This window comes from Orcinus orca, chromosome 11 (genome assembly GCF_937001465.1).
Source record: "Orcinus orca chromosome 11, mOrcOrc1.1, whole genome shotgun sequence".
NCBI lineage: Eukaryota > Metazoa > Chordata > Mammalia > Artiodactyla > Delphinidae > Orcinus > Orcinus orca.
In genome coordinates this window covers 96540066-96562320 of record NC_064569.1, presented here as the reverse complement: position 1 = coordinate 96562320, position 22255 = coordinate 96540066, and the positions used below count along the sequence as shown (strand labels likewise).

At 56.0% G+C, this 22255-nt stretch overlaps 1 protein-coding gene across 5 annotated transcripts in view; it reads left to right on the top strand.

The window, feature by feature from the left end:
- LOC101274785 (NADH-cytochrome b5 reductase 3) overlaps positions 1-22255 on the top strand; it is a 47061-nt gene that overhangs the window by 23398 nt on the left and 1408 nt on the right. For 2 of the 5 annotated variants that reach the window (XM_049694563.1, XM_004279556.4), the window contains exons 2-8: positions 7567-7698; positions 11035-11107; positions 11466-11572; positions 13792-13921; positions 14398-14481; positions 14689-14774; positions 18676-18775. In XM_049694563.1, the coding sequence (XP_049550520.1) occupies positions 7615-7698; positions 11035-11107; positions 11466-11572; positions 13792-13921; positions 14398-14481; positions 14689-14774; positions 18676-18775 (664 nt within the window). In that variant the 5' untranslated portion in view covers positions 7567-7614. Of the gene's footprint in view, positions 1-411; positions 504-2287; positions 2306-3420; positions 3439-7566; positions 7699-11034; positions 11108-11465; positions 11573-13791; positions 13922-14397; positions 14482-14688; positions 14775-18675; positions 18776-22255 lie in introns of those variants that run through there. The other 3 variants (XM_033405191.2, XM_049694561.1, XM_049694560.1) reach the window with 3 other exon arrangements.

The following is a 22255-nucleotide window of genomic DNA, read 5'->3' as shown; positions in this document are numbered from 1 at the left end:
CTTCTAGCCGTGTTGGTTGGGTTTGTCTCTGTGTCCCCAAGATCTGGCTGCTCAGTGTTTTTGCCGAGGAGCCAAGGACCCCTTGGAGCCCCTCCATGAGGGGCAGAGCCCCGTCTGAGCGTCAGGAGACCTTCACCAACTCCTAAGCCTCCTCTATCCAAAGGGTGGCAGGGTTGCTCTTTCCTCGTGGGCCCTGCCGGGGTCCCCACTTGAGCCCAAATACCCGGAGCAGACCCCAGGCAGGCCTCCTGGCACAGCGGCTCCACGCCGTCTGCGGGAGGCCAGCACGGGCTCTGGGCACCAGGCGTCTTATCTGAGACGTGCAGGCCCTGAGAGAGGCCTCCTCCCACACACCGGAAGTGGGGACGCCGAGGGGTTGGCACTTGAACCTGCCAGCCACCTGGGGGTATGTTGGGGGCTTAGCCTGCCGTCCCCGACTCTGGCTCCCCTTCCCCCAGCACAGTTGTGAGTGCTCAGTGGACCCTGACAGGCCGCCACCACAGGTAGAGTTCAAGGCTTTTCCCCTGCCCCTGGCAGCTATGTGCCTAGTCCGTGGTCCAGACACCCAGCCCCTGGGAAGCGGGGCTGGGTCTCCCCTGTGGAGGGCAGCTCCACTGTCCACCTGCCCCTCCTCCTGGGTTCCCTTTCCCAGAAGCGCAGAGCCAGGAGCCCCTCGCTGCAGAGCTTCCTCCACTCCCTCCCACTTGCTCCTGCTTCCCGAGAAGGGGGCCATGAGGGAGGTGGACACGCAGATCCCAGCTGGACAGCTGGCGGGCAGCGGGCAGGGAAGCCTCAGCACAGGGGGCTGGCAGCTGGGGGGTCCTGGCAGGTCCCTTTGCCCACCCAGACCTGACCTGGGTAGAGTGGATGGCAGGGTCCCGGTGGGGAGTTCCAGGGGGTGAGCAGCTGGCTGGGTGCCACATGGGGGTAGTAGGGCTACCCAGCTCCTCGGCTGTGGTGGGTGAGCTGGGGGCTCCCTGGAGGCATCCTGGGACTCTGGCACCCCGTTTCCCTCTCCCCTTCCTGTGTTAGCAGAGGTGGGGAAAGGCAGGTGGTGGGTTCCCTGGTGGGCACTGTGTGGCCTATGGGGCACCAGGTCAAGGCCTGGCGAAGCAGCTGTCCCCTAGCTCCCCTGGGGAGAGCTGGGATGACGTGGTGTGTGTGTGTGTGTGTGAGCAGCACAGCTGAGGAGGAGCTGGGGTGGGACCTTGGCTTTGGCCGCCTGCCTCCTGTTTACTCTGCCCACTGCTTGCAGGGGTGGGAGTGGTGCCTTGGACGGGGAACAGGGCATCCCAACCCCTTGTGAGTCTGGTAAAGCCTCCAGTTTTCCAGAGACGAAGCTTCGCCTTTCCACGGCACCCTTTTCTCTGCCCGTGTCCATCTCCCACACTGGCTTGAGCTCCCCAGGGACGCGGTCCCCTGACCTGTGTCCGCCGCATCCCACATGGGCCCTGACAGCTGTGCCCACTGGGGTTTGTGACCTGAAGGACTGACTGACAGTGAGGGTCGGCTCACAGCTGCCTCCAGAGAGGAATTTGTACAAAGTCCACCCTTGCTCTCTCAGCGGCCTGACTGTCCGCAGGCGCAGAGGGACTGTGCAGGGCTGGGGCTCAGTGCTCGGACCGAGCTGGGTGCCAGTTCTCACCCTGTCTCAGTGTCCTCACTGAAGTGGAGTGGCCATAGCGCCCGCGTCCCGGGCTCAAGGACTGTGCGAGATACGAGAGTGTCGCGTCTGGGCACGGGGACTGGAAGGAAGGCCGCTCACATTATCCACCGCTCACTGGCACAGCTCCTTCCAGCAGCGGCTGCAGTCCCACCACACCTCTGGGAGGCAGGTGTGGAAACAGCCAGGAGTTCAGGATCCAACCCCTCAGCCCTGTGCTCCGTGGAGGGGCGAGCCCTACCCTCCCCCTGGAGGCATCTGGTCCCTTGTCCTGGTTGCGGAAACTTTCAGACAAAGTAAGAAAAGTCAGAGAGAGACTGCAGTGCAGGGGCTTGTTCTTGTCCCTTCGTGAATTTATCCACGAATATTTACTGAGTGTCTCTGCTCTGAGTGCTAGAGATGAGACACCAGGTCCTCCGCCTTCCTGGGTCTGCCGTCGCACATTGTCTGTGACCTCACGTGGGAACCTGGCCCAGCCGTGTGAGCCCAGGGCTGGCAGCCAGGGCACACGAAGCTGGCGCCTGGGATCCGCAAGTTCGGTGTAAGGGCCAAGGCCAGTGTTGAGGACTCATCTTCAGAACTGTTGACAAATGAGTCATTTTCACGGCTCAGCACGTAACCATGGGCTGGCGTTTGGGGCAGGTGAGAGATTTGGGGTGAACGACAGAAAATTGGGAACCGAAGCCCAGACTCCACCCTGGGCCTCCCTGAGCCACAGTTTCCTCGTTTGTCAAATGAAGAATGCAGTTGGCCTGTCTCCCAGTGCGGAGGGTCAGTGAGGAAATGGAAGGGAAGGTGCTTTGCAGACTGTGAAGCGAGCTGCAGGCCAGGGGGTCTTAGTTATTAAACTTGGCTGACCACTTAAACGGCTGTGCTGGGGGGAAATAAAACTCCAGAGAGCACCAAACATAACTCCACTTGGGCTCTTAATGTCGTTTAAGTTTATTTCCAGGACTCCCAACAATGGTGATTTCCTGCAAACGTAGCTTCGCTCAACTTTTTCCCTAAACAATGTTCTCCATGGATATGGCTTCCCTGACTGATGTGGGAGAGGCCTGGAGCAGAGGAATCATCAGAGTCGCCCTCATCCCCGTGGAGTTTGCAGAGGTTGAGGGGGGGGGGGCTCCGGATGTCTGCTGAGGGCTCGCTTAGCTAGAGGGTAAGAGTTGACGTTTGAGCTGGGCTCTGGAAGTGGAATAGGAGTTGTTGGATGAGGGAAGAGAAAGGGCATTCAGGGCAGAAGGGAGAGTGTGCAAAGGCCTAAGGCAAGACAGGCTTGTGACCGGATAGTGGGGACCTGGAGTGTTGGCAGTGGGGAGCCGTGGTGGGCGTTTGGGGGTGGCGGAGCAGCCTGTTAGTCTGGGCAGCTGGGGCTTCACTGCAAGAGCCGGGAGATTGGACTGTGCTGGAGCAAGGGGGTTTGGGCTGTGGGCTCCAGGGCATCTGTCCGGGGAGGCGGCTTGGGAAGAGCCACACTTTGGGCTAGACAGGCCTGGGTTGCGTGGCCATGGGTGCGTCACTTAATCTCTCTGAGAAATGGCTGTGAGTCCTCTGAGGACTGGCTTTCCTGATCTGTAACTTGATGATAATCCCAGTACCTACAGCCTAGGATTGAAGTGAGGATTATGCCGGAGAATTCACGTCCCACTCTTGGAGCAGCGCCAGCTCGGGGACACTGGCCAGTCTGCTCTAACATGGCCTGTTGCAGCCTCGATTCCTCCCCAGCCCTAGGTGGGACTGTCCTCATGAACTTGAGGAAGATGGAGCCTGGAGAGGTGAAGATTCTCTCCTGAAGTCCTGAGCTGGGTCTCAAACCCAAGTCTCCTGACCCCAGAGTCCAGGGCTGCCAACGGGCCTTAAATGCGACCCAGGGTGGGTGAAATACCACTTGGTAGCCAGGACGTGGTAGGTGCGGGTTAAGTGGGCAGGTGGCCAGAGACCCTTTGTGTGGCCCTGTGCGGGCCGGAGGGGTGCGCTGGGGCCAGCTCCCTCAGGCCTTCTGTTTAGACCCATTGGTTAACAGACGAGGGGCCCCGTGGGGCAAGGCCGTGGCTGCAGCCAGCCTGGAGGCTCTGTCTGCGGGAGAGGCACGGTGTTTTGAGCCCAACAAAAGGCCTGTAACCAAAGCTTCGGCTGGGCAACTTGAAGCAGCTGGGCCGGTTTGGGGGCAGGGCCAGGCCCGGTGTGGGATCTTGGTGCCTCTGCCCTTCCTTCATTTGGGTATTCCGTCTCCTGGGTGATGGTGGCCCCATGAGGGTGGTAGAAAAACCTGTGTGCATGCCCACATTCCACAGGTTATAGACCCTTCGGTGACCTCAGCCCCCCATCTCATCTCATATCCCAGCTCCCTTGGGCTGTTGGCCAGGCAGTGGCCCTCACCTTCCTTCTATAGCCAAGAATACGGAGGCTCAGAGAGGCCCCAGGTACTCAGCCAGAGTGTCCTCCCCAGTTGATAGAGTGGGGGGTCCTGGCAGGGCTTCTGGGAAGGGAGGGAGCAGTGAGGCTGGGCCTTGAGAGGTGAGAATCTTCTCACCTGACCCTCAATAGGGCAGGGGCTCATTCCAGGTCTGTTCTCTGTAGAACATGCTACCTCAAGAGGCCTGCAAAGGAAGCAAAGAGGCCTCCATGCAAGCAAGGAACTTGACTCTGAGCTTCCTGGCAGCCAAGGCAAAAAGGGGAATTTGTAGTGTTATGATAAGAAGAATACACACGGTCATCTGCTGTGAGAACTAAAGTCAGGGAGGTACACTAGGGAGGGTGAGTGAACAAGCTGTGAAACAATTTTCTTGAGAACCAGTATTTTGGGAGAACTTTTGGTTGTTGACCCCACTATATGAACCACTAGTGTGGACTTCCTTCTTCACTTTTTATTTTGAAATAATTTCAGACGTACAGTAAAGTTGAAAGGATGTATAAAGAGCCCTTATATACTCTTCATCAAGATATACCAGATATTAACATTTGCTATATTTACTTTATTGTGTGTGTGTGTATTTTAAACTATTTGAGAGTAAACGACAGATATGATGGTTCTTTGCCCCTAAATACTTCAGCATCTATCTCCTAAGAACAAGGACATTCTTTTGCATAATCACAGGATGATGATCAAATCAGGACTGTAACACTGATACGGTGCTATTGTCTAATCTATGGGCCTTCACGCATATGCCACCTATTGTCTCAGGATTGTCTTTTACAACTGTTTTTTTTCCCCCCCGGCCCAGAATCAAATTCAGAACCACACATTGTATTCAGTTGTTCTGTCTCTGGCCTCTGTACAGTAAGTCCCCTACAAGTTGCAAACTTTCAAAGGTGCGAACGTGTGTGAGTGAAAGACACCAACGTCAGGCGTGAGTGAAATGGCAGCTTGCCCTCCGTCTCCTATGGCTGACGATCCTTCAGCTCTACCGTCTCCCACCTCCTCTCCCTCCTCCAGTCAGTAACTCTTCTTGCCTGTTCACTCGAGGCCAGCCCCTATATGCTAGCTGTTGTACTGTACTACTGAACTTTTCAAGGTACTGTACTGCAAGATTTAAAATGTTTTCTTTATTTTTTTGTTTGGTTTTTTTTGTGTATTATTTGTGTGAAAAGTATTATAAACCTATTACAGTACAGTACTGTATAGCTGATTGTGTTAGTTGGGTCCAACTTTGTTGGACTTAACAAACAAATTGGACTTACGAACGTGATCTCAGATCAGAACTTGTTCACATGTAGGGGACTTACTGTATTCGTTTCCTACGGCTGCATATAAATTACCACAAACTAGGTAGCGTAAAACAATGAAAATTCATTCTTGCATAGTCTGGAGGCCAGAAGTGTGAAATCAAGGCTTTGGCAGGGTGTGCTCTCTGGAGGCCTAGGGGAGGGGCCTTCCTCCTCATCCTGCTTCTGGTGGCTTCCAGCAGTCCTTGGCCTCCTTGGCGTGTCACCACATCACTCCAGTCTCTGTCTTCACACAACCTTCTCCTCTGAGTCTTCTCCTCTGTCTTAGAAGGACACTTGTCGTGGGATCTGGGGCCCACCAGGGGGATCCAAGAGGATCTCATCTCAAGATCCTTAGTTTAATTACACGTGCAAAACCCTTTTCCACCCCCAGGATCTGGGGGGACATGAGTTTTAGGGGAGCACCCTCCGACCCACCAGAGCCTCCTTTAATCTGGACCCATTCCTCGGCCTTCGTTTCTCTTTTTTTTTTTTTTTTTTGTGGTACACAGGCCTCTCACTGCTGTGGCCTCTCCCGTTGCGGAGCACGGGCTCCGGACGCGCAGGCTCAGCGGCCATGGCTCACGGGCCCAGCCGCTCCGCGGCATGTGGGATCTTCCCGGACCGGGGCACGAACCTGCGTCTCCTGCATCGGCAGGCGGACTCTCAACCACTGCGCCAGCAGGGAAGCCCTGGCTTTGACGTTTTTGAAGAGTGGTGCCAGTTCTCGCGGCGAAAGGCCCTCGGTGTTTCCTTGTGTCAGAGGCAGGCTGTGTGTTCCTGAAGGAAGGCACAGCGTGGTGCTGGGCCCTTCTTGCTTCGTGTCAGGAGGTGCACAGTGTCGGCTGGCCCCTTTCCTGTGCTGCTCCCTGGTTAGGGTGGGGTCTGCCAGGTTCTCCACTGTAGGGTTGGTCTGAGCGGTCTTGAGGCTGTTGTTGTTCTCTTCCTGAGTCTCACTTGTGGTCCAGATAGTGGAGGCTGCCCAGGACTCGACTTCCGGATGGCCAAGGGTAGCTGCTGCACACAGATACCCAGTGAGGTCAAGTGCCTGCTGGGGGACGGCCTGGGTTAGCCGATCTCCATCTTCACAGCCAGAAAGTGTAGCTTATGACTCCCATTTCACAGATGGAGAAACAGGGCAGAGAGGCTAAGTGCTTTTCCCAGGGACAAAAATAGCTAGAAAGAGCAGCAGGCTGGTTGACTTTCCTTGCAAGGGTGTCCTCTCCAGGTAAACCTAAGCAGTTTTATTTGGCCATGGGATGTGAGTTTTCTCTGTTTTTAAAAAATCCAAACCGCCTCTAGGGTCTTTGTGAGGCTGCGATATGGGGGGCAGGGGGCTGGCAAGGAAGAGGTTCTCAGAGCCACGCAAGAGGGTGAGTGATGATGAGGGTGAGGCCTGATGTTTAAGAGTGTGATTGGGGAGGCAGGTGGACGCAGGTTTGAGTTGCAGCTCCCCACCTGCCTGCTGTGTGACTGTGGGTGAGTTGCTTCACCTCTCTGAGCTGTTTCCTCATCTGTAAAGTGGTGGTGATGACAATGCCTACCCCATAGGGTTGTCATGAGGTTAACCCCTGTGCAGGGCTCTGCATGATGCTAGGAGTAGACTCTCAGAGCTTCAGGGGACCTTGCAGATCACCTGGTCCAGTTCAGTTCAGAGAGGGGAAGGGACTTGTGCAGAGTTACACAGCCAGCAAGGAGCAGAGCTTCCTAGTGTCTAGCTCAGTGCCTCGGCTGCCCCCGCATCTGAAGGCAGAACCCCAGGGCTCAGGGGTTTGTCTGTTTGTCTAAATAGAGCTAGCACTTGACATCACTTAATAGGGCCAGGGAAATTGACTAAAGGGAGGGAGGGAGGAAGGGAGCACAGATACACAGTGCTCAAGATTAAGCACAGGTACTTGGGAACTTTATGCTGAGCTTCCTGGCAGCCAAAGTGAAAAGGGCTACATGCTCAGTTATGTAGCTTTCTTTGTCCCCATTCCTCAGGGAAAATGGAGCTTTTGCAACGACTCAGTAACACAGTGATAGGTTTCATGAGTCTGATTTTTGTAACTTCTCCCAGCTGGCACCAAAATGGAGCTGGGGTTCCCTGAATGAACATGATGGGGAGAGGGCGTTCCTGGTAGGGGAGAGGCCCGGAGGTGTGTTCGGAGGAAGGGCAGGGGGCAGGCTGACCTCGTGGGTCTGTCCTGTCGTTTCAGTTGGGCCACGTGGTCCTCTCCCCAGTCTGGTTCCTGTATAGCCTGTTCATGAAACTGTTCCAGCGCTCCACCCCAGCCATCACCCTCGAGAACCCGGACATCAAGTACCCCCTGCGGCTGATTGACAAGGAGGTCAGTGTGGGGCCTGAGGGCGTCGTGGGGCATGGGCACCTCTCTGTCCTTGTCAGCATCACAGCATTTCACAGGCACCTACTATGTGCTCAGGGCATGGCCCCTTGTGAAGTAGGTCCCATTATCTGCCCATTTTACAGACGGGGAAAGCAAGGTGGTCCCTTTCTAAGGTTACCAGTAAGCAGCAGAGGGCTTTGAACTCAGGTCTTTGCCCACAGAGCTGGTTCTTTGAACCACACTCACTATTCCCCAGAAGGTCAGAGTGGGAGGGACCCTGTAAGGACTCTTGGGTCCAAGTAACCATTTAATGGCTGTGAAAACAGAGGACAAGAGAGGAGAAACTCAGGTCACACTGTGAGTTAGGGGCAGGACCAGGACTTAGGCCTAGGCCTCGAGGCTCCCATCCCACCCAGTGCCCCTTCCTTAAAGATAAGGTCTCCTCCCCTCCTCCTTCCCCGCCCGCAGGGTCACCCACTCAGGGCCCCTAGAGTCTTTTGCATCTGTCAGATTCCCTGCGGGGCGGGCGGGGCGGCTCCATCTGCTCCTCCCACAGGCTTGCTCCTGCCCTCCCCACTTGATGCTTTTCCTTTTCAGACCTCTGATCGTGATTTAAAACCATCCTCTCCCTCCTTTGCCCAGCCGCCCACCCTGTAAGGCTGTTTCCCTCCTTACTCTCTCTCATCAGAGCCCCTCCCATGTGCTATTTCTGGCCACCACAGCTGCCTCAGGAGGGGTGTGACAGGGAAAACTGAGTCATGGGGCAGAGAAAGTCAGTCACTTGCCGGAAGCCTGAGTCCTGGGCTCCAGTCTGCACCCGGGCTCCCCATGAGAGCTGGGGCTCCTGTGACTGTACTTGTACCAGGATTTCATAGAAGTTGAAAACCAGAGAGAGGCAAAAAGAAAAGAAAAAGAAAAAAAAATTACTGCTTCCCAGATGAGACCACACTTATCCTCTCAATATATCTTATACACAATTTTTTCTTACTAAAATGAAATAACAATGTTTTAAAAGCTTTTTCTTTTATAAAGTTCTTTTTCTTTGTTGTTGTTTTTTAATTCCCAAAGTAATGTATGATTTATATGTGCTCGCTATAAAAATTTTACTTTTATAAAATAAAAGCACATGTTTATATGTGCTCTGTTCATGAGGTGTGAACGTTCCCCTCCCCCATAACCCCTTTGCAGAGGGTCCCCTTCACGGGTCACCGTGAGCCGTTCTGGTAGTACATTCCTGTGTACATGATGTGTGGAGGTTCAGGTGTGTGTATACTTAGTTTTTCTTTTTTAATAACTTGAGTTTTTACCCAGCTGTACAATATGGACACCTTTACATGTCTAACCCAAAGCTGATTCATTATTTTTTAATGTTTTTTTTTTTTTTTTTTTTTTTTTTTTTTGCGGTACGCGGGCCTCTCACTGTTGTGGCCTCTCCCGTTGCGGAGCACAGGCTCCGGACGCGCAGGCTCAGCGGCCATGGCTCACGGGCCCAGCCGCTCCATGGCATGTGGGATCCTCCCGGACCGGACACGAACCCGCATCCCCTGCATCGGCAGGCGGACTCTCAACCACTGCGCCACCAGGGAAGCCCTGATTCATTATTTTTGATGACTGTCTTGTATTTTGTCACAGGATGTCACACGGTGGACCCTCCAGGCCCCTTGGATTGATCAGGAGGCACATGTGCTAGCAGTTCCCCTCCCCCATTGTAGCCTAGTGGTGGGCCAGCAGGTGGGCCTGCTCTTGATACTTTTGCCGTGGCCCAGGGAGGGGTCCCGGCTGTCGGCCCTTCCCCTCTCTGAACGGGACTGGACCAGGCGATCAGCAAGGTTGCCCACAGCTCTGTGAGTCTACTGCTCGGGCCATCACGGCCAGCACCGTGCCGAGCCCTCACACACGTTAGCCTCATGACTTTTGCTGTGCTGGGCTAGTAATCATCAGGGTCTTTCTCTCACTTCTGTTCTTCCTCCAAAAACATCTGGCACGTGGGTTTCTGACCTTGAGCCCAGGACCAGTTGATAATCCTGGGATCTGCTTGCGGGAGGCCCTGGGGCTCCGTTTGCAGCTTCAGGCCCGGACTGTGGGGCAGAGAGGCCCACTGGCCGCCGACAAGCACTGCGTCCTAAGTGGTGGCTGGGCACCGTCTCTCCTGAGATCCAGGCCACCTGCCTTGGCTCACACGTGTCAGTGATGCTTAGAGTGACGCTCTGTCCCTTTGGAGAGGTCTGGCGTCTCCCCTCCGGGTGGTAACACTCTCCATCACTGGACCTTCCTCGTGTGGGCGTCAACATGTGCTGGACAGCTAGCTGCCTGCCTTCCAAACGGCCCCTCGACACCCACCATCCTGCTGCACCTGGTGCAGGGGAGACCTCACAGGGGCCTTCCGGAGCCCAAGTCGGAGTCCGGGCACTGGGTTCGGTTCCCAGCTCTGACACAGCTCACTGTGGGATGCTCGCCTCCCTGGCCCCAGTCAGGACTGGGCTCCTTCCTCAGCCCAGCCTCACTCTTAAGCAGCCTCTGCCCCACCCTGGAGGGGGAATGGCCTTCACCCATTGACCACACCCTGGGTGCACACCCTGTCTTGGCCATGGCCAGCCCCAGTGACCTCCTGGGCAGCAAGGCTGCCATGCCTCCTGCCCTCTGCAGCCCAGCCACGGTCATGCTGTCCCACTTCTCGGGGCGGGGGGCAGCTGTTAGTGTAGTGGCTTCTAGAGCCCCTCTCTTGAGTCCCAGGCCTGGCACATGGGGCCTTGTCTCAGTTCTGCCCCACTGCTGGCCCAGTCCCTGAGCTGTTTCTGCCACCCCAGGACACTTCTCAAGCTGTGGCGGAGGTGGATCCTTTCCTCCTGTCCCTGGAATTTTCTGGGCTGTCTGGCAGCCTCCCTTTGGGATCTTTTTTTTTTAAAGCACAGGCTCTAGGCGCGCAGGCTTCAGTAGTTGTGGCACGAGGGCTCAGTAGTTGTGGCTCATGGGCTCTAGAGCACAGGCTCAGTAGTTGTGGCGCACAGGCTTAGTTGCTCCACGGCATGTGGGATCTTCCCGGACCAGGGCTCGAACCTGTGTCCCCTGCATTGGCAGGCGGATTCTTAACCACTGCGCCACCAGGGAAGTCCCTCCCTTTGGGATCTTGAGCTCACTCCGTGCTCCGACCACCTTGCCCTGTGGCCCTGGGTGGGTCAGTGCCCTTCTCTGGGCCAGTGAGAGCAGAGGCACACCCAGTGTGCACCTGACCTCTGTGCCCTTGCCCACGCGTGTGCAGGTGCTGGGGAGGGGTGGGCACTCTGAGTCTGGGGACCCCTCTGCCCTGGGTGCCATGCAGCAGCTCACGCTTCGTTGCAGGTCATCAGCCATGATACCCGCCGGTTCCGCTTTGCTCTGCCGTCACCCCAGCACATCCTGGGCCTCCCCGTCGGTGAGTGCGGCCCCAACCCAGCACACGTGGAGCCGGTGCTGGGACAGAGAGGTGGGGGCTTTGCATTTCAGTTAGTGCAGGGAAGGCTTCAGGGAGGAGGTGACAGCCACCCTGGGCCTTCAAGGGTGAGTGTCAGGATAAGAGGCCAGTTGCTTCAGTGTCCCCGGCAGTGGCACGAGCACGAACAAAGGCAAAGAGATGGGACATGATGGGAGTCCCTGGGGGTGGCGAAGGGAGCAGTGGGAGCCGAGGTCAGGCTAGGCTTTGAATGCTGGACGGGGTGCAGCGAAGTGGGCTGACAAGACCCAGGGGGCCCTGCAGGGGTAGTCAGCCCACACTCACCCCTGCTGTCCTGCAGGCCAGCACATCTACCTCTCGGCTCGAATCGATGGGAACCTAGTCATTCGGCCCTACACGCCCGTCTCCAGCGATGACGACAAGGGCTTCGTGGACCTGGTCATCAAGGTGAGGTCTTGGGGCCACAGCTGCTTGGCGCAGGGGTGACCACCTCGCAGCCAAGGCCCCACAGTCTGATCTCTGAAGGCCCTGTGCTCACTGTGCCTGGTTCCCGAGTGAATAGCAGATCATAGTTCTTAGCACAAGCCAAGCTTTGGGGTCTCGGCAGAGGGCAGGGGTCGGGCTCAGGCTGAGCATCTGCAGAAGAGGAACCAGGCAGGCCCACCAGCCCGTGGAGGGCTCACCTTCCTGCTCTCGGACTGGCGAAGCCCAGTGAGCTGGGCACCTGCCCTTCCCCTGGGAAGCATCCCACGGGCCCGCTGGGGGTGCAGTATGAGGAGCTCATGGGACCGTGTCCGGGAGCCGGGGTGAGGGGCTTTCTGGGATCCATCACCGGTCGGGGGCTGGGTGTGCGCTGTGGGAAGATGTAGCCATTAGAGGCAACAGACCAGAGAGACGTAGAACAAGCAGCAAGGATCTTAAAAAACAAGATGCTGAACAGAAGGAGAAATGACAACTAGAGCCCGGTTTATGGAAATTAGAAACACAGACTTTCCAGCAGTGATCCGTGTTCTCTGATTACACACCCACCCAAAAGTGTGAACCAGCCCAGGCCGGTGGGCTGGATGTTAGAGACCCTCCCTAGTCAAGGCCCAAACCTCCATGGCCGCCCTGGCTCAGCACCCCCGGGGATCAGGCTTGCTTTCTCAACTCCACTGTGCAGGCCCCAGGGCCCCCTCACTGGACCCTTGGGTGGGGGGACAGGAGCAGAGACCCCCGCTGGGCCTCAGCTTCAGCCCTGGGTCTTACAGGGTCCTGGGCTGGGCGCTGTGTCTGTGAGGGCAGGAAGGGAGCTGGGCCTGTCAGTCCTGGCTCTGGCCTGGATCTCCTCTTCGCTTGGTGTCATTTAGACCCTGTGCTGGGTGCCCAGGCCCACCGGCCTCGGTATCTTGTCTTTGGCTGGAGAATGGACACTGAACAGGTGGTCACACAGAGGTCAGTGTTTGTTCAGGGGACAAGCACAAGAGACTGAGCACCTAGAATGGGCACCAGAGCTGGGGCGGGGGTGGGGTGATGAGAGCTGCCCCCCTGAGCAGGCAACAGTGAGGCAAGGTCTGGCGGCTGAGGAGGCGGCAGCCAGGTGGAGACGGAGGAAAAGGACCTTCCAGGTGCAAAGGCCCTGAGGTCAGGAGGAGGCTTGAGGACTTGAGGGACCGAAAAGGGAGAGGTCAGCAGGGCCAGGCAGATCCTTGGAGGCCCTGGTAGTCTGGGGCTTTGTCCGGAAGGAAAGGGAAGGTGGTGAGAGTTCAAGCATCTGTTCTTGCTGAAGTCTCTCGAGCCAGATGTGGAGGAGGTGTTGGGGGGATTCAAGTAGCGATGGAATACTCACCAGGACCAGGCCCTTCCTGGCTTGGAGACCTCACTGGCCCCCTTGGCCCTGGCTAAAGGTCAGGCCCCCAGCCTGGCACGCAGTGGGCTCTGCCCACTCTCCCTCCACTCTCCCTGCCCCGCACCCCAGACACACAGACACATCCCCTGTGCTGGAGCCGCAAGCTCTTCTCCCCACCCCACCCCCGAGGCCCCAAGCCCTATTAGACGCCCTGGCCTTTGCCCATGCTGTCCCTCCCCCACTGCCTCTCCCCCTTCTCTGCTCATCACTCCTGCTTGCCCTTCAAAGCCCAGCAGAAATGCCCCGTGGTGCAGCCATCCCAGCCCTGGAGCTCCTCCCCTGTCTGCCCATCTCTCTGTACGAGCGTTGTAGCACATCCCTTTTTCCAAAGCTGAAATCCCAAAAGACACAGGGAAGGAAATTGTTCCAAGAGTGATGTTTTTATGGCAGCACGAAGTGGAAAGAATTGAACATCCACCAGGAGGGCCGGCTTCCCAGAGCCTTTACTGAGCTGACAGCCATGGGGATCTCCTGCCGGGGGAGGGGGCGGGGGGTGTTCACAGAGATGCTTCCTGGCAGAACATTATGCAGCAGGCCCTCGGGTCGCTGCCTTGGACATCAGGCTGATGCTTTGCCCTCCAAGGGGATGTTATGGGGAGGGCAGACCACTGCGGGGGACGGGACACAGACGGGTAAGTTTTGATGGGTGGAAGGGGCATCGTGTGAGAAGGCCACACACGACCACAGAAGACCCCAGAAGAGCGTCTTCCCACTGTGGCCCAGAGCTCACCCCGGCAGCCCTGGGAACGGGGAGCTGAGGACTGTGGGTGTCTTGCAGGTTTACTTCAAAGACACCCACCCCAAGTTTCCCGCTGGAGGGAAGATGTCCCAGTACCTGGAAAGCATGAAGATTGGAGACACCATTGAGTTCCGAGGCCCAAATGGGCTGCTGGTCTACCAGGGCAAAGGTGATCCGGGTTGGACTCCCCGAGGACCCAGTGGGGGCGGTGGATGCTGGGTGCAGGTCCCGACTCTGCTGCTGTCTGGATGGGTGACTCTCGCAGGGCAAGCTATCTCCTCTCTGGGGCCTCCGTTTCCCTGGCTGTTAGGAATCAAGGTGGCCGGCACAGGGGTTGCAGACCAGATGCGGCCCACAGACCCGCTTTGCTTGGCTGAGAACAAACAAGGGGTAGGGCTGAGCTGGGCTGTCCCGATTCTCCAGCCTCCCTGCTCCCCAGCCATGCGCAGTGAGGAACTCGTCCTCGAGCTCCTCTCTGCATTTGAGCTGGTCCCGGTGCCGCCTTCCCATCCCCCTCACCCTGACTGGCTGGGGGCTGTGGTGGCCGCCGCGCCCAAACCCCTGAGGCGGGGGCAGCTTCTCCAGCCCTTCCGACCCCCAGGCACAGCATGTCTGAGAACTGGGCCTCACCCCTTCTCTCCCCAGGAACGTTTGCCATCCGTCCGGACAAGAAATCCAGCCCTGTCATCACAACGGTGAAGTCTGTGGGCATGATTGCAGGAGGAACGGGTATGTGGACCCGGAGCCCCTCACTGAGTCCCTAGCGGGCGGATGTCGTGGTTCGGGGCCAGGGTGTGGGATGCGGCACAGATTACAAGTGACTGGGAGCTTCCCAAGGTCCCAGTTGTCCTGGCAGCTCTGGGCATCTGCCTGACACTGGGCCTGCGCGTATGCAGCAGGCGCTCACGCGGTGTGTGGGGGGTGGCTGTGTTGCAGGAATCACCCCAATGCTGCAGGTGATCCGTGCGATCATGAAGGACCCGGATGATCCGACCGTGTGCCATCTGCTCTTTGCCAACCAGGTCAGTGGGTGGACCTGAGGTCTGCAAACCCGACTCCTGCTGAGAGGGGGCGAGGCCCAGCAGGCACTGCTCAGGGGTCTGCACAGCTTTGCGGAGATGCTCAGGGAGGCTGAAATGTGAGGGGTGCTCTGAACGTTCTGTGCACCGCAGCCCTCACAGGGGCTGGTGGGGTCAGGCTTTTCAGTGCGGAGCTCAGAGCGTCTCACCCGAGCGGGGCTGCTTTGGTGGAGGGGTGAGGCCCCTGGAGCACCCACAGCTCCTCTGGCTGCTTCCTTGGCACCTCAGGGTTCCCTTCACCGCACACAGAGTTTGGAACCCACCAGTGAAGTGGGAGGAGCCCGAAGGGCCGTTTTCACAGATGACGTGCCAAGGTCCCACCTGCGCGAGGTCCCTGAGCTGGGGGAGTTGGGACAGGGTTTGGACCTGGGCTCCCCGGCTCCTGAATGCATGTCCTCCTCCCCACACCCGCTGCCTGCCCGCCCTGGCCTGCTGTGTGGCCTTGGACAAGTCACTCTCCCTTTCTGGGCTTTGCTCCCTCGCTGTGGAATGAGATGATGAAGCAAGGTCATCACAAGGGTCTTTCTAGGTTCAGTGTTTCATGACTGAATACGTGGATCTTACAGTGATGCCCCTTTTGGGGGAAGCTAAGACGAGGCACCCCCTACCTGTGTGGGGGCCGTGCCCAGGCCCCCTGCGCCTCTCAGATGTGGTTCAGGTCAGTTTGCCCCTGGGTCCATCTGGCCCAGGCTCCACTCCGCGTCATCTGTGAGGACATCGAGCCTGGAGGCGGGGGGGCCGGGCTGAGGTCCCCGGGCTGAGGTCCCACACAGCTGCAGAAAACTGCTCTGAGGCAAACTGAGGTGGCCTTGACTAGGGGTGGGTGGAAGCAGCCAGAAATTCCAAGCTGGCTGGTGGGGTTGAGAGGGTGGGCAGCGTTCAGCTTGGTAGTGCTGGGGCAGTCTCTGTGGAGGCCGTCAGCCCTCTGTCACCTGGACGGGCATCTTTATGCCCGTTAGCAGGGGCGGTGGATTCTGTATCTCTCTCTGCACTTTAGTCAGTGCAGTGTCACGAGTCCTGTAGCCTCTGGAAGCCGTGAGGGAGGAGAGTGAAGAATGCAACTAAGTATCATATGAAAATCGTTCTGACCTCAAGGTCCCTCTGAAGGGTCTCGGGGACCCCAGGGGTCTGCAGGCCACACTGTGGGAACTGCTGCTTTGCTCCAGTTGAGTCGTTGCCCCTCCCTCCCCCGTCCTCAGTGACCTCCGTGCTTGGCTTGGACGGGGGCCGCAGCCCCTCCATTTGCCCATCCGTAACATAGGGTAACGGGGGACCCACCTCTCGGGACGGTTGTGAGGGTTGAGATGGCCTTGGATAGGAGCGTTTAACGTTGCAGACGTGTGCATTCTTCCTGGAGTGACCTAGTGATGGGAGTGGAGGCTGGTGGGGAGGCAGGTTGAGGACGGCATCCTGAGTCCAGGGGAGGCCGGGGCTCTGCCCCCAGCCTAAGGGAAGCACGACTTTTCAGAAGGGCATTAGGGAGTGTTAATAAACGGCGGGGCGACCTGGTTCTTGGACAGGGAGACAGATATTCCGAAGGTGTCAGTTCTTCATAAAGTAATACTCGAAGTCCCAGTGGGGATATTTTCTCCCCTTTAATATGACAAAATGATGCAGTATGGCCTGGAAGACAAAGTACACATGCACAGCCAAGAAAGTTTTGAAAAAGAAGAGTGACAAGGAAGAACTTAGCGCACTGGATATTAGAACATGCTGAAAAGTGTCGGTGATGAAAACGGCATGGTTCTGGAGCCACACGTGAGACCTGGGCTTACTGGACTTAACTGCACGTCTGGATGGCACAACAGGAAATCCAGACTGTGCTGGGACATGTGGCTAGTTACACTTAAATTAGTTAAGATTGAACAAAGTTAAAAACTCGCTCTCCCAGTCTCACTAGCCACATTTCATTGGTTTCATAGCCACATGTGGCCAGTGGTTACCCTGTTGGATAACACAGATCTATTGTAGAATGTTCCCATCATTGTAGAAAACTCCGTTGAACAGCCCTGGCCTAGAAACAGACCCAAGTGTAGGAGAGACTTTGTATCTGATGCAGGTGACATACCAAACGTGAAAAGAGAAAGGAGAAGGAGTGTTGAGTTAGTTGCTATGCACTTGGAAAAAACGAAGTAGATCCCTGCCTTACCTTGTACAAAAATGAAGTTTAGGTTAAAGATACACATGTAAAAAATGGAAGCTTTAAAAGTAGAAGGTGCGGGCTTCCCTGGTGGCGCAGTGGTTGAGAATCTGCCTGCCAATGCAGGGGACACGGGTTCGAGCCCTGGTCTGGGAAGATCCCACATGCCGCGGAGCAACTAGGCCCGTGAGCCACAACTACTGAGCCTGCGCGTCTGGAGCCTGTGCTCCGCAACAAGAGAGGCCCGCGCACCGCGATGAAGAGTGGCCCCCGCTTGCCACAACTGGAGAAAGCCCTCGCACAGAAACGAAGACCCAACACAGCCATAAATAAATTAATTAATTAAAAAATAAATAAATAAAGTATGAGTTCAACATATGCCCTTTTCTTAGAAAAAAAAAAGTAGGAGGTGAGCATTTTTACAGGAAGTATTGATGAATGAGTGAACAAGGATGGTCAGTCTAAGCAAGACACCAGGGAGAGCCCGTCAAGGAGAAGATTGATGGAACCATCTGCTTAAAAATGAAAAGCTCCCCTGGGGAAAAACACAAACTATAAATAAGGCAGAAAGATAAGTAACTGGGGATGAGACATATAATGCATCACCAATGAAAATTAATATCCTTCATATAAAAAGTTTTTACAAACTAATAAGATATTACTAGACCAGTGACAAACTTATTAATAATAAAAATAAAACATAAGCTTTACTTTCCATTAACCTGATTGCCAAAGCTTAAAGGATCATTACCCAGTGCTGGTAGAGGTGTAGGGAGGTGGACACTCCTGTGCGCGCTGCTGGTGTGCGCCTTGGTGTAACCCACCTGGGGATTGTAGAGCAGCTGCTGTGTTGAACGCCCTAACCGTGTGGAATTTTCTATCCTGAACTCCGCTCCCTCGAGTTTATCCTCAGGAACAGGGCAGTGAGGGCGGTCAGAGGATTGTTCATAAAGAGGGTGCTCAGAGACGCAAGAGGGAGGAGATATGGGGATATATGTATATGTACAGCTGATCCACTTTGTTATAAAGCAGAAAGTAACACACCATTGTAAAGCAATTATACTCCAATAAACATGTTAAAAAAAAAAAAAAAGAGGAAAAGAGGTCGCTCAGAACAATCTCCACGGCTCTCCCGTGGTCTCCCTCACCCAGCCTGGGGTTCAGGAGAGGTTTGTGACCTTTTCTGATCGACAGGGCTCTTTGGCCCCCAGTTTCACAACAGTCTTATGAGATCAGTCACGCCACCCACTGGCCTGAGGGGCCCTGTCCGTCTGTGAGTGACCTGCAGACATACAGGGCAAAGTGTGTGGTTAGGAATGGAAAGAGGGGCTGTTTCAGGAGCAGATTGCTGATGCTCCCTGGGGGTCTGAGAAGGCTTCCTGGAGGAGGTGACAAGCTGAACTCTACAGGGCCACGTGGGGCTGGCTAAACGAAATCAGTGGGGACGGAAAGTGGGGAGCTACAGGCCAAGCAGAGGGATTGGCGTGGGCAAGGCTGCGGAGGGCCAGGTGTGATCTGGGGAAGTGGTATCTGTATTTCCTAGACTGTGGACGTACAAGCTGAGACGCCAGAACATAGAAAGACTTGGACTTTCCCTGGAAGCTTTGCCAAGTGTGCGGCCCATGGGTGGGCGGGATGACGAGGGTCTCCAAAGGCAGTCCCTGTCGCTGTCCCTCCTGACCACTGGGTCCTGTCCCCCTGCAGACTGAGAAGGACATCCTGCTGCGGCCCGAGCTGGAGGAACTGAGGAACGAACATTCTGCGCGCTTCAAGCTCTGGTACACAGTGGACAAAGCCCCTGAAGGTGAGAGCGCCCAGGCGGGTGGGCTGGGTGGAGGTGTCGGCCCATGCTCACCTGGCGGAGCCCTCTGCCGTTGTGGAGGCTTCTGCTTGCATGGTCTCCTTTGGTGCTCACTGTGGCCCTGTGAGAGGAAGGTGATGAGGAAAGAGGGATTAGAGAGGGAACGCAAGTGCCCCACAGCACACAGTGGGAAAACCCCAGAGCTAGGGCTTGAATTCACACCCGCCTCCTCCAGAGCCCCAGACCTTCCCCTGCCTGCCCTGCTCTCAGCTGGACAAACAAGGCCGGCGTTCTCCCCTTGGGCCGGGGCTCACTGTGGGGCAGGTCTCCAGGGCCAGTGCTGGGGTGAGGGTGAGTGTTTCCACGTTGCAGTGTATACCCTGTAAGGCACTTTACACCCATTTTCTCTCTAATCATCAGCCCTGGAGTGTGGGCTGGGCTGATGTTCAGTTACCTCCATTCTACTTATCCAGGTGTTTAAGCTGTTTGCCAAGGTCACATAGGAGGCGGTGAATGAGGGCTGCCCCTAAAACCTGAAACAAGGTTGCCCTCTGGGAGTTAAACTGTACTCCATTCTCATGCCTTAGGTAGATGTGGTTACAAAAAATATCTTAACTTCTTCTCTGTTGTAAGAAAAGCAGCAGCTGAGGCTTCTTGGTAGATAACACCAGTGATGTTTGGCTTCAGGGTTAGGAGACTATAGGGAGTGGTGGGGACTGTGACGAATTGGAGAGCATCTGCCTGTGCAGAGGGGCAGCCCCCTCCCAGCTGCGGGCAGCCCTGCTGTGCAGGAGTACCACCCTGGAGGCCAGCCTTTCCATTTTTCAGGGGAAGCTGGGGGCCTGCACTTTCATGGGAAATTTTTAAATATTGGAAACTGGACGTTTTCAAAGCACCCACGTGGGCACCAGCTTGCTGCCACACTGCCCTTGCTTTGCCTCCTCCTCCTCACACAGCCACCCAGTCCCCTGGGACTCAACCACCACAGTGTGGGGAACAGGCCACCCTCTGCTTCCCCCAGAAATGAGCAGGCGGGCTCTGGGGGTACCCATCTCAACAGGGTCCATCCCTGAGAGAGGAGCCACCCTCCTGGGTTGACCAAATCGGATCCTGGGCCCCTGGTGGATCCATGGACCTGACAGTCTTGTTCCAGGGCTTCTGGCTGAACCAGCCGTCCTGGGCCCACCCGTGTCTCAGTGGGTCTCCTCCTGGTCGGACCCTTCACTCTGTGTGTTCCCGAAACCAGCCTGGCCCGAGCTGATGTTCTAGCTGGGGAGGATGAACAGGAAACAGGTTTATTAGTAAATTATAAAGTACAGTAGCAGGTGATTAGTGAGACCCAGAAAAGACAAAGTGGAGTCATAGAGACTGGAGGTCGCACAGGAGGCACTGGTTCTGGGAGTCCGAGCTTCCAGTAAAGAAAGGATTTTTTTTTTTTTTTTTTTTTGCGATACGCGGGCCCCTCACTGCTGTGGCCTCTCCCATCCAGCTCAGCAGTCATGGCTTACGGGCCCAGCCGCTCCGCGGCATGTGGGATCCTCCCAGACCGGGGCACGAACCCGTGTCCCCTGCATCACCCGGGAAGCCCAAGAAAGGAATATTTATCTTGTACCCACGTCTCATTCAAAAGGGGGAAATGAAAGCTGGTTTAGCTCCCTTCTGGTTGCAGGTTCTAGAGTGTGGTCAGGTAGGCTCATTGGCCATGATGGGAGTGTCCTTGCAGGGGTCTCTACTCCTGTTGCCTGCACACGGCCTGGCCACAGGAGGAGTGGACACTGCCCTCTGGTGGTGACACCTGGCAATGCCAAACCGACGTGCCTCCTGGGGACAGTTTTAAGAGTAACCAGTTACTGGCCAAGGAGAAATACAGTTGGGTAGTCTCCCGGTATTCTACACTTACGTTTATTATTACCCTGACCACAGTTCGAGAGTAGTTCGGGTATTGCCGTAACATTAGGTATAAGCTGGAAAGGGTAGACGCTGAGGAGGAAAATGGTACCAGGCCAGCAGGCAGTTGTGGAGCTAAGCAAAAGAACAGGGGAGAGGGGCCAGCTGACTCTGTTTCCCCTACAAAGTCACCTTCAGTATACAAGTAAAGAAAAATACACTATCTAAAAACGTCCTTGTGAAATTGAGATGTGTCTTACATATCTGTACATTCATTACACTAGCAAATATGGTTTAGTCCCATGCAGGTTTTTTCAAAGTAATTTTAGATCTGTTAATAAAATGTTATCTACCTACCTATGTCCCGCCTTGTTCCAGAGGGATTTTAGGCACCTTACAAACACTCATAGAGTGAGTCGGAGTGGTATAAATGGAAAGTGGGAGTGAAAGAAAAACAAGGGCAGGGCCATAGAATGGAATTGGGAATGAGGTTTGTACAGAAGCATGGGCTGTGATGCATACTTGCTGTGGGTGGCCATGTATATCACTCTGAGCTTCCCAGCAGCCAAAGTGAAAAGGGAGATGGGGTCAGTTACTCAGCTCAGTGTCCATGAGGTAAAGAATACCCCATTGCTCAGCACAGCAGACTCTTCCTCATCCCAAGACCAGCTGGGACTGGCTTGGCCCTTCGCAAGGGACCCCCCCATGGAGTGTACATGATGTGATGCAGAGAGCATTGTCTGCCGTGATGGGGGAGTTACGGCCCTGAGCGCAGATGTGGAAGCCAAGGCGTAGATCGGAGCCAGAGTGGAGCCGGGCTGGGTGTCGCCTCCTCCACCTCTCCTCGGGCCCCAGTCATCAGAGCCCCATTCTCCTGGCAGAGCCCTGCCAGCCTGCCATCCCCGTGGGCCCACCGTGCTCCTGGAACTGGCTGGTTCCCCTCCCTGAGCAGCCCCTGCTGGCAGGTCAGTCCTGAGGGCCTGGGTGGGACTAGAGCCCTGCCAGCCTCGGGGCACCAGGTTCTCTCCGCGGGCACCAGCAGTGACTTGTAAGAATAAAAGGTGGCTCTGGATCTCAGGTGAAACCTGGAGACACACTGCGCATGTACACGTGCGTGTGCGAGACAGGGAGGCCGGCAGGACCTAGAGGAGCTGTTGCTGCCACGAGGGTCCTGCATCTGGAGCTTCAGCCTGGGTCCTGGCCTTGCTGTTTTCAGGCTCACCGATTGCTTATTTGGGACGCATTCCTTTACTCATCATTTATTGCGTAACTACTGTGTATGGGGCTGTCTGGGCACTGGGACTACAGCTGTGGACCAGACACAGCTCCTCGTGGACCGACATGCAGTAGAGGGAAGAGTCAGACAGTGGGCACAGGGCCAGTAGGTAGCATGGAGGGTGGTGGGGTAGGAAATGTCACCCTGACCAGCCTGGCACTGGCTGGGGGACCTCTGGGACCTGGGGCTAACGTCCCAGCCCTGTCCATGCCTTTTTGTGTGACCTGGGACAACTCAACTCTGGGTCCTCTTGGCCTCAGTTCCCACATCTGTAAAACGGGATCAGTAACCCCTGCCCTGTCCGCCCACAGGGCGTTTCT